The 12448-nt window shown below is 42.4% G+C and overlaps 1 protein-coding gene across 1 annotated transcript; it reads right to left on the reverse strand.

The window, feature by feature from the left end:
- Positions 1-9055: 9055 nt before the first annotated feature.
- Positions 9056-12442, reverse strand: GPR25 (G protein-coupled receptor 25). The gene has a single exon (XM_081866643.1). It carries the CDS (start codon positions 10756-10758, stop codon positions 9637-9639), a length of 1122 nt encoding a protein of 373 aa, XP_081722769.1. The 5' UTR covers positions 10759-12442; the 3' UTR covers positions 9056-9636.
- Positions 12443-12448: the final 6 nt, after the last annotated feature.

Consider the following 12448-nt stretch of genomic DNA (forward strand, 5'->3'; position numbering starts at 1 on the left):
TTTTCCCACTAACTGTGTTTTGCTCCCCATTGCACTGAAAATATGAACCCCGATTAGACCACCAAATTAGCAAGTCTGGCATTGATCATCCCTGACCTGGAAGCATTTACAGCCAGGTCAAGTCAGAAGGAACTAGTGTGCTGCCCAGGTAAAACCATGCTGGGATCCAAGAGAACTATACTATACTGTTGCTGCTTCCTCCACTCTGTAGGCTCAAGGGGCACAGACCAGGAGGCTCCTGGTATGAATCCCCAACTAATCCCAACACCCCTGGGCCAACTCTCCCAAATGCTGTCTGCTGATCAGCACTAATTATGTCAAACACAGTTATGGGTGGCACACCCAAATCACACTCTAGAAAAGTTGTTGGAGCTTCAGACTTCAAACTGGAAGTCTGCTGCTGATACACACACACATGAATCTGTTCCAGCTTCTACACTCCTTGCTTCTGTTGCTGAAATGAATGGAATTCAGCAGTTTCCAGCTGATGTCAATGCCTCTGAAGGCATCTCAATCAGCCAAATTCCACTATGTTCTGGTCTAGTTCAGTTGTATCAGGCGACTGCAAGTCCACAGCTGAATTGCACTCTGAGAATAACTTGGTCACGTTCCTTGTGAAGTGCTTGCTGTTTTTTCTCCCAACAAAAGTCAGAGCAGGTGGCTGAAGTCTTAGGGCATATCTAGGTTGCCCTGTCTGTGTACCCCATGAGAAAATGCTCTTGCAGGTATCCACAAGGTATGTGATATGAATCAGACACCGAAAATGAGATTTTTGTTGAGCTGACCACATCCTGAGTGGTTGGCAGAGTAGGCAGTAGGAAATTTTTGTCTCGGGCCATCCAAACACTGCTGGTATGGGCAAAGCCACAATTTAAATAAAATATAAAACAGTAGACTATGTACCAGTTTGCTTGTAAACATCCTGTAACATTCATGCAATAGCAATGGAACATCAGGAGGAAGAATAAGAGACTTGTATCCTCATTGCAAGACGGTGAGTTCTGGGGGCTTTCTTCTTATAGCTTGTTCTGGCTGTTGGTTCTTCAGCTTATGCATTGCAGTTAGGACTGCAGAATCATAGAGTTAAGGCCCATTCTCTCAACAACTTTGACACATGGTGGTAATGAGAAAAAGCCAGTACACACAGCTGGTGATTTTCAGCATTTTGCTAGGCAGCCCGTTGGGTGCATCTGCTAATGTTTTTAATTTTTTATTGCAAACTCTATTTAGAGAGAAGGATGACTTGTTTGAGTCCTTAAGGCATGGGACTTTTGTGCCTTTAGGATTAGCACAGCCTGGCTGTGCAATGCCTTCTGCACTCCTATGGCAGCTCAACCTGCACGTCTGCAGATAGGCACCATAAGTCTCTAGTGCTTTCCACTCCACGACAACTCCACCCTGTAAATGCTCCCATCTCTATGGGAAGCAGGAGACTTCTTTGCCATATTTATTTGTTTATTTATAATACATACATACATATATATATATATATATGTATATGTAGCACTGTATCATAAAAATACACCACAGCAGTTTACAACAATATAAAAACATAAAACCAAGCAATAAAATCACAAAAAGTTTAAAAACCAGTTAAAAGCAATAATAATAATAATAAAATCAATAGACCATAGTGGGATGTGTAACTCTTAATTGCCTGCATACTGCAAACTCACCTGCAAAAAAAAAATCCCCAAATGAAATGTTACCACAAGTGGTGTGAGGAGCTGCTCTTTGTTGTGGGGTAGGGGAGAGAATGGGAGTCATGTACCCACTGGGCTTTTAGTCGTGCAGTTCTCTAGACTGTGCCCACTCTAGTTTCATCTTTCCACTCCTATCACTAAAAGCAATCACCATGCTTCTTCATTTCTTGGGACATAAAATCTCTGGGCTGGCAAACTCTGTGGAGGTCGTATTCTCGGGGGGGGGGGGGAGTCCTCTCAATACATGTATGACTGGCTCCATCAGTTCAAGCTTTTAAGAAAGTTTTAAAAACTCATTTGCTTTCTGTGGCTTTTAATTGAAGGTTTTACCATATATATGCTGCTGCTGGAGTTTTTTGTTGGTTGCTGTTGAATAGCATTGTACCAGTCTTATTGACGGTAATTTGAATTGATTATTGATAAAATTGTATATTGTTAACTGCCTTAGAACAGCTATAATCTTGAAATACTTCAGTATTGGGGACATAGCCACATCTTGCATTGGCTTCCTGTTTTAGCACTGAAAAGGAAGTAAGCATCAAAAGAATGATACCCTACTCAACTGCACCAGACTGAGAACATTAAGAATTGGTTGGAAATATTAAATTTTATTTTAAATTGGATCAGCACAAAGGTTGCTGACTCCACCCAGTTTTTTAGCTCATATGGAGGAGCTCATATGGAAGGCATGATGGAGATGCATGATATGTGTAGCAAACAAAGATATACTAGGTCTGATTAGGGAGGCTCCATTTTTTTTGCTGCTATTGATAATAACTATTAGTAAAAAATAAAATTCTTGTTCTCAAATAATTTTTCTAAACCCTTAAAACTAATCTATGGTAATGGCAGTACTGTAGTTATATCTGTGGCAATGAACTATATATCATGCAGCAATAAACTATGTGCAATGAAGTTCTTCCTTTTGCTTGCCCTGACTTAGTGCCAATCAGTTTCAGTAGATGACCCTGAATTATACTGTTCTTGTGAAGAAGAATTTCTCCCAACCCACACTTTCCATGTTAAAATGGGAAGAATCATTTGATTCCAATCTAGATCAGTTTCATCTGATTTATAGCACAATCCTGTGCATATGTTTACTCAGAATAAAGTTCCTATTATGTTCACTTGGGGTTTACTCCCTCGTAAGTGTGTTTAGGATTTCAGCCCTGAACTATTTTTTCTGGATTCTGCTGAAACTTCCAGTTTGAGATCCAAAATCCCTTTTCACATTCTCATTCCACAGCAGAGTAAAAGAGAGCCCTCCATAGGTGCATAAAGAGTTGACACTGCTCAGGACACCTCTAGGCAAGGGTCTGCAGTATGCCATTGCAATAATGCAGGTAAATGCATTTTCAGCTGTTATAACATACTAGCAGTCTCTGTGCATGTGCATTGACACTTTAAAAAACTTGGTATGTTTTTGCATTGTGTATATTATGTGCCAGATTCCCTGTGGCATCAAAATTGGTTCCATGATTCCCATGTAGAATAGTCGGGGATAACGCTAGGATCTACATAATTGCAAAACAATGGGCACAGATCACATCCCTTCCCTCTCCACATGCACACTGCATCAGAATCTGAGTCTTTCTCATGGTGCCACTAGGTGACACCCTAATACTTATGGTACTGCAGGGTGCCTGTCTGTTAGCTGCTACTTCAACATCACATGTTCTTCTTTCTGAAAGGATACACACACAGGTCCTAGGTTACTAGCCAGCATAATTCTGAAAACCTGGGTTTTGTCAGACACAAATCTTACAATCCACTTCAGGTTAAGATTTTAGCGGTTATGCATTACAGACCCACAACATATTAAAACTGTGATGTTTGAACAAGAGAGAATTACTTCTGAGTAAACATGCATAGCATTGGACTTTAAAGCTGCCATCCTAAACACACAATGCAATTCAGAAGAAAGCCCCACTTTTGTGTGTGTTGTTTAAAACCTCCTTCATTGTAGAAACACTATGCAAGGTGCAGGGACCACACAGAGGTCTTTAGCAAGTACCGATCAAAACAGCAATTTGAGACATGTCTAGTAAAGTGTTGCATGCTCACCTAGGAGTAGCACAGTAGGCGCTACTCCTGGGTAAAAATACATTGGATTGGGCTATAAGGCTGCTGCAATCAACACACTGAATTAAGAGAAAGTTCATTTCAATTCAGTGGGAATTACTTCTGAACAGACTTGCATAGGATGATGGTTGCATATTTCTGACCATTCTGAGCCCACAAATACGCTGCACCCAATCAGACCAAATGCTTGTTTTTTCCGCTGGGTGTGCAACCTGACCGCCTAAAGCTGTGGTGGGTGAGGGGGAACCTGTGCAGTTATTTGCAGCTCACTGTGACCGCAATACATCCCACCTCAGCACATAATGCTCTCTTGAGAAAACAGGGTTATGAGCAGTTTCAGCTCAAGGCACCATCCCTGGGTGTTTACATATTATATATTATATATCCATGGCTGTTTATATTTTCTGGTCACCTCCAAATTGGTCAGTATTTTGTGGGAGGGAATCAAGTGCAAATGTAGGTTTGTACGGTTAAGGTGTTCTTGTCCTAGCACCTCAAACCCACTTAAAAAAACAGCAATGGGTTTTTTGCAGTTAGGAAAGCAACAGGGAAACCCACTGAGAAATGTCAGATGAATGAATGATTAATGGGAAGATGTATAACTGCCACACAAATACAACCTCCCAGCAAACAAATCAGAACAAACGCCAAATAAAGACCAGATGTAATCCAAACTCCACATAAGCTTTGTGTAAGCAAATCAAGGGGAATACCCAGTAGACAAGTCCTCTAGAGGACCTTCTGTCATTTGATGCTGCTGGTATATTGCTAACATGAATGAATGTTGAGCTTTTACAACTGAGAAGCTGCAGAATTGTAAACCTGATAAGGTTATCCAAATACAGGATAACTGCCAAATAATTTTTTTGTGGTTTGTGTTGATTCATTTTATACGTATTTCTTGGTTTCTTTCTGCCTCCTCCAAGTACAATTCTAGACCTATTCACAGGCCAGCTCTACCATTGGGCAGGGTGAGATGGTTCAGGTGCTGCAGGGCAAGGAGCAGTGGTAGGACATGGAGGACAGAGTGGCATGTGCCACATGGCCTATCCTATTTTTTCCTAAGGTAATCCTAATTTCATCTAAATTAACCTGCTACTCTCAGGTGTGGTGGGAGATGCTGCCCTATCACCAGTGTTGACATAAGATTCAGCTGGCAGTCTGGTTACCTTCTGTTTACAGAACGCCAAGTGGGTGCCATCCTGTCTTCAGGCAGGAAAAGGTGTTGTGCCAGCCCTGCCCAGACTGCCTTTCCCATTGGTCTTAGTTGCGCCAGGGCGCTGGCCTCTCAGGGGCGCTCTAGCAAGTGGGGGAACTGCGCGACTTTGCCAACAGCCTCCCCTTTTCCTGCATGCCCGCCAGCTGCGCCCCACCAACTATATGGCTGGTGGGTGCACAGCTTCCCTCCCAAGCCTCTGCATCTGCTAAAGATGGCCCTGCTCCCGGGTCGTTGTCCTCCTCCTGCTTCCTGGCGAAAGACGGCGTGCAGCCTTCCCAGGCTGCCTTCTCAGGCACCCTGACACCGGAGAGCATGTACGCCAGCACGTTTTCCTGCTTGATCGCCACCACCACGCTGGGGATCGGGGCAGTGGGGGAGACAGAGGACATTTTCCATCGCACCCTCCATTGTTTTGGAGTTGCAGTGGGGGGGGGGCACAGGAGGGATCTTTGCACCACGGCGCCAGATATCCTTAAGACGGCCCTGGCCTCACCTCTCTCTCACATCACCATTACATCTTGCATTGGGGCCCAACTTCTTCATCAGGACCTTTTCTCTGCTCATGTGGGATTCCTACTTGATTTACTAACATGAGTATAGAAGCCCCCTGCTGCAGAAGTCCAACCCCTAATGTGTGGAGGGCAGCAAAGCTGATAACACAGAGGGGGCAGAGAGTGGCTGTCTAAGGGCCAGCAAGCAGTTACAAATACAGTGGTACCTCGGGTTACAGATGCTTCAGGTTACAGACTCCGCTAACCCAGAAATAGTAAAGTTAAGAACTTTACCTCAGGATGAGAACAGAAATTGTGCTCCGGTGGCGCCGCGGCGGCGGGAGGCCCCATTAGCTAAAGTGGTGCTTCAGGTTAAGAACAGTTTCAGGTTAAGAACGGACCTCCGGAACGAATTAAGTTCTTAACTGGAGGTACCACTGTAGTGCCTTCTCTATGATGGCACAGCCCATGGAGTCTGCTTCCTATTTAAATTCACCAACCTTTATGTTTTTCGGGTTTAGGGATTTGGCCCAAATCTGAGTTTTTAGGAAGGCCTTCAGCTGAAAAACATTGTCCACTTATTATGAATATGTTAGAATTATTTTCCTTTCTCTTTGCCTTCGCTTTGTTTTTCCTGGGTGTTGTTTGTTAGTTTTGTCAATTTTGGATTTCTGTTCTTACAATGTTGATATTTTCTGATGGTTGTCAATGTATTTTGTGAGGTTTTATTTTATCGCAAAAAGCTTAGAATTCCGTTTTTTGGGGGGGGAAGCAGGATGTAAGCATTAGATCAATATCATTATTACTATTTTAGCAACTTCTGAAACTTGAGACTGGGCTCATTCATACCTTGGCATCTTATGGAATAATGCTGCCTGTTCTTGCAGATGCTCAAAATCAGAAAATTATAGATTAGGCTTCAGCCAGGGCGGGAGTATCTCAGGAGCTTTGTTTATTCGGGAGCCCTGGTCATAACTTCCTTTAAAAAAATTCTCTTTCTGAGAAATTGCTGGTGAACTAAGGCTTGAATGTGTTCTAAACAGTGTTTTTTTCTGGGGGGGATGCACCCTAGACATTTTGTGAATCTTTGTACTTTTGTTCATTTACTGTATTTTCCCCGATTTGAACAATAAAATGCTGATTTTATCGAGTCTAAATGAGAGTACCTCTAAACATTTTTTTTTAAAAAAGAAAATAAACACTGGTTCTAAAAGTATGGTGTTGTGGATCTGCCCCCCTGGGCTTTGAGATTTTGAAGGCAGGACATGTCCCCGCGCAGAAGCAGCATCTCCATTCTTTTCCCCCAGGATGTTTCCTGTCCGGTATATCAAAGCGCCCACGCTGCTGCGCGCTAGCTGGGCGGCGGAGGCGCAGCGGCTTTATCCCCGCGGAGCCTTTCGACTCGCAGTTTTACAGAGAGAGGTTTTTGCTCCAAGTGCTGTTTTGTCCTTCAGGAGACACGGAGAGCAGAAAAACGTGCCATGATGATAAGCGGCCAGGGCTTTTCTTCTCCAAATTGTTCGATTCTTTTTTAAAAAAACAACAACACCCTACCCATATTTGAGTGCTTTCTAATTCTTTTTTGGGTTTCCCCCCCTCGCCGTCCCGTTAAAGATCTGTGCTGCTCCTAAATTTAAGGCGGGTGGCCGTGTTTGTTATAGAAAAAACAGAAGAGGGTCTTCGAGCGTATATTCTCTTTGATGTTGTAGTGGGATCATCGCTACCAGAAAAGCCACAGTGGTCGAAAAGTGCGTGGGTTTTTGTTTGTTTGGGTGGGAGAAGGTGTGCTTTAGATTTCTTAAGGGAAAATATTTTACATTAATGTTACCATCCTGAACATACCTGCTGGGAAGTAAGTTTCCGTAACTTTCAAATAAGCATGCTTAGGAATGCAGCTTTATTTTAATGCAAACAACAAAGCTGAAATTGATTGTTGCATACAGTAATAGATTTTCGACAGATCATTTGCATTGCATTCAACAAGCAGTGATTTGGGCTAATTCTTCTTTCTAAGTGCGTTTAGCCTCAGAGCTAAATGCTAAGAACCTAAGTTTCAGCAAACCTTATGATGAACCTGTTTTTTAAAAAATCAAAGTCTCTGTGAAAGACTGTGTTTCATAATTAGTCAGTGCAGGTCTAAGAAGCGGCATTTCTCCCACACCCCAGCCCAGTCATTTCTTTTTCTTTTTTGGCAATAGAAACTTGGTGTGTTTGTTTTTTTAAGTCTGGCTGCAGCAGCACAGTACATTTAAAGCATACTGTATCTGCCCCCCAAGAATCCTGGGAACTGCAGTTTGTTAAAGCTGCTGGGAATTGTGCCAGAGTTGAAGAGCTTTCCCTCCCTTATATTTACAAAACTTGTTTTATTTTTAAAGTCTGTTAGGAAAAGGGATAGCGTAACGTGAGTGGAGTTACACCATAACATGAAATGAGTTATCTCATATAAGGCCTGTACAGCTCAGGACCAGGCAAGCTGAGAGACCACCTTATTATCCCTTATATACCCAGTAAGTCAGTGAGGTCTGCGGCAGGGCTTCTGCAGGTTCAAAAGATGTCAGAAGTCTGTTCCACGGTAACTGGAAGCAGCAAATTTGGTGCAGCTGCCTCTGTTCTTCAGAATAGTATGAGATATGTCAGGCACCTATTCTCTGCACTTTCCAGAAACAACTGAAGACCTTTTTGTCTGATAGGCTTTCCCAGCTAGATGTATGGATCTCTGGCATGAGTGCCTATTTTGTACTGTATTGTTTCTTATATATATCTGTGGTGCTTTTAAAACACTTTTTGCTGTTTTAATTGTACATCACATTGAGATGCTTGTGTATATGGTGATGAATAACAACAAGAATATTAATTACATTTCAAGCACATCCCCTCAAAGAATCCTGAGAACTGTAGTTTACCCCACACAGAGCTACAATTTCCAGCACCTTTTAGCTACAGTTCCCAGGATTCTTGGGGCGGGGGGAGCTTTGAATATACCTTAAAGGTACATTAAAGGTATATAGCTTAAGAATTAAATATGTGCCTCTGTTTCAATAGGAAATAGGTGTATGTGTATTATGTGTGAAGAACGTGTAATTGCATGTGGGACTAGCCTTGCCCTCTCTGAAATGTGACCTCCAGCAGCTGTCCACTGTGGTAATATTGTCCTCAACCTCAAAAACACTCACCCTTGTGTTATGGCTTCAAGCTGGCCAGTCTCCCCATCCTACCCCACCCCATTTTCCTTTTAATTGACACCTTCAACATTTCATGACTTAGCTGCTCTCAGCCATAGACTTGAATTATGTGAAAGGTAGTCTTGAATTTATTGTTGTGTGAAGAGTTTTCCTGCTTTTTGGTTAAGGAACAAGGTCACACAAATTTGCAGAGTTATATATTTCTTAAGCAAAATTAAGAAAGCTTACTGTAAGAAACCCAGACTTCAGGCAAACAAAACTGTTTGAAAAACTAAATCAGAACAGCTTCATCATGGCAACAGGACATTTAAAACAAAATAAAATAAAATGCATAGTTATTGTTTAGTTAAACATACAATGTTTATTGCTTTTTTGGCAGGTGGTTTTTCACATTATTGCTTCAAAGAATATTTGATATAGAATTACACAACAACTTTTTTCATCTTCCTTCTCTATTTATTTAAGCATATTTTCAATCAAGGATCAACAGCTGTTCATCAAACTAGTAAAAGCTACATGAAATCTAGATATGGGGAGATAAGCAGATGGCAAGCAACTGTACATACAGCTAAAAGCATTCACTTTTCACCAGCATATATTACTGTAATTGCAACTATTTAAATCTATAATACCACCATTTTAGACAGTTGAAATCATTTAATGAAGTCTTACATAGGTTAAATCTGCCTGCTTATTGTGCAGTAGCAATTGGTAGGCAATTTACATAAGTGGGAGTTGATTTTATGCATTTGATATACATGTTTGGATAACTGAATTCTACATCCTTGATATTACTGTGATTTACATCAAATGGTCAGAATCTTTATACCCATTCCTTTGGCATACTTAGTGCAGGCTTCTAACTCATCTCCCTGCGCTCCTTTCCCCAACTAGCATAGCCCAGAAATCTTGCTGGCTTTTCACAGCAGTCCAGCCAACATTATACTACTCTTGGAGGGTTACAAACCTACCCCTTTGCTCTCTGGGTCTCCTGCCCGAGCTGATGTTGCTGGTGTGGGCTTCTTCCTGCTGGCAAATAGGAGGCTTGTGTCTGTGGATGAAAAGGACAGGGCTGAACTTTGCACATTTCCCCTTTTGCTGCAGAGAGCAGGGAAATGCTTCAGGGCCTGCTGTCGGAATTGCTGATCCATAAAGACATAGATGATAGGGTTAACACAGCTGTTTGCGAATGCCAGGCAAGCACTGATGGTCAGCCCCCACGTGAGAGCCATCATTGCTGAGCAGCGGGGATGGATGTCCTGGGCCATGGTGAAGACAAAGAATACCTTTAACACGTTGAAGGGCAGCCAAGAACAGATAAATGCTCCAACGATGGCAAAGATGATCTTGAGGGCATTGTTTCTCCTCTTGCCTAGGTGGACATGGCTTTGAAGCTTGGAGAAGATAGAGCAATAGCAGAACAAGATTACTCCCAAAGGCAGGAGGAAGGTCAAGATGAGCATAATCAAGCTGAAGGTGGGGGAGGGCTCGTCATGGCACAAATACTTGTCATCCACCGGGTTCAATTTTCTGTAGAATAGAGATGGCATCCCCAGCAGAAGGGAGAACACCCAGATGCAACCACAGCTCATAGCTATGCTCTTCTTGGTGCTGATGGTCCTGGAATCCCACTGCTTGGTCATCACAAGGAAGCGTTCCACACTCATGCCCATCAGGAACAAGATGCTAGAGCAACGGTTCACAGTGATGGCGTAGCTACTCAACTTGCATAGCCCCTCGCCAAAGCACCAGTAACCGAGGGCTTTTGATACAGCCCAGAAAGGCAGGGTGCATACGAAGACCAGGTCAGCCACGGCCAGGTTGAGGACAAAGGTGTCCACGAGCCTCTTCCGGCCTTCCTTTCGTGCCATCAACAGGATCACAAAGAGGTTCCCGAAGAAACCAACGAGGAAAGTAATGTAGTAGATGGTGGGGATAAAGATATAGGCAAATGGCAGTTCCTGCAGGTGGCAAATGTCATAATTCACCAGGTCACCATAATTGTCTATAGCGGATGACTCAAAATCTCCGCTCCAGGTTTCAGTCATCGATGATCCAGTCACCATCTGAGCAGGTTCCATCTCTTGTCAAGGACCAACCAAAGAGTATTAAGTTGCTGCTATTGCATAGGCTGGCCAAAGCACTATGATCTGTAACAGGCTGGGTGTCTTTATTTTTTTTTTTTAAATGGAGAAGTTGTTTTCTTGTTGCTTTGAACGATCTGTGGTGACTTGCTTTTGTTTTCAAGAAGAGTTAAAGGGTGGGGCCAAGCTAGAAGGTATCAGATCAACCTAATTTTGGAAACCCAAGATTGCAGAAAGTGGGTATTAGCATTCCTGGGTGTGGTCAGGGGCACATACGCACCCAGTGGTGTGGAGTGTGCCACGATGTGCAAACTCAATGACAACTGCTTTTCTCGTTGCTGAATTTTGATTTTATTTTTTTAAGTGCGATGAATCACTGGCCATAAACATGCATAAAACAGGCCTTTTAGATGGAGATGTTAGTATCTATAATGGATTTGAATATATAGTTTTATGTATGTTTTTATTAAATAGCATTGTTTTCAGGATGTCTCAAGTGATTCTTAAACGAAATGATCATCATATACAAAATTGTTTGTCTTCACACAGCGTATAATGTCAAGCTCTGCTCTCTGACACTACTGCTTTCTTTGCAATAGGGCTTCCACCTGAGTTCTCAAATCTATTAAATTACTAGTGTTAAATTAGGTGTCAGGCAAAAACCCAAGCTTTTGGCTAATTAAACAACTTATGGCTTTTTAAAGTGTGTAAGGGTGAATTTATTGCTTTTCTTTGTTACTAGGGTATGTGCTTTGTGTTTTTATATTGTCAACCGCCCTGTGATCTTCAGAGGACGGGCGGTATAGAAATGTAATGAAGAAAAAGAAGAAAACAAGTGTTGCCTGAAATCACCAGAAGAAAATGCCATTCTTAAACCTTATGTTTTCCCACAAATCCTTCATGTTTCCTCTCCTGCTTCCTGCTCATTATGTTAAAATAAGGCCCTGGACATCTGTCCCCAAATCCTGCCTTGATGGCACCACTGGATGTGGGACACAGGTCTGAGGCTGACTACCCATTGGGAACATCAGGTTTCTTCCCATAGTACTATGGAAGGGTTGAAAGAGCATCTTTAACGAATGCAAACATTTCTGAGAGGCTGGTTTGTTTTCCTTTTAAGGTACTGGAGAGCCAACAACTCAAAAGCATTTAAGTTCACCAGATTGGTTTTCTGTGGTGTTTGAATTTAGTGTCAACAAAACGAAAGCTATCAGCTTCAAGGAAGGGGCACTCCAGTTTCAGCTGCCACGGCATAAACTGCAGGTACCCTATTAAAAGTGAATCCCAATGAATCTGCTTGTTAGTGTATTTTAATGCCCTAGAAAAGGAATAACCTAAGGCTGAGTCTGCACTGAGAAAAGAGGATTTACATATACTTCATGTATGTATACTACATATCCAAACCGTTACATGGTTTTTTAAAAAAACAATAAAATTACCAAACAATACCAGCTGCAGAATGTACTTAAGATGAGGAAAGAAGCACTGGACAAGGCAACATCGGCTCTTTGGCCCACATTCCTGCCCATTCAGATAGCCACTGAAGCCCACCACTCATTATGGTTCTGTGGGGCTAAGGTTGGCTAACACATCTGCTCTGCTTCAGGACAGGCACTTCCTTTGGTTATTTCCACAACTAAAGCTGGGAAATCTCTCTTCGCCCCACCCATGTGTGTGTGTGTGTGTG

Source organism: Podarcis erhardii, assembly GCF_964252035.2.
Source record: "Podarcis erhardii genome assembly, chromosome: 6".
Lineage (NCBI taxonomy): Eukaryota > Metazoa > Chordata > Lepidosauria > Squamata > Lacertidae > Podarcis > Podarcis erhardii.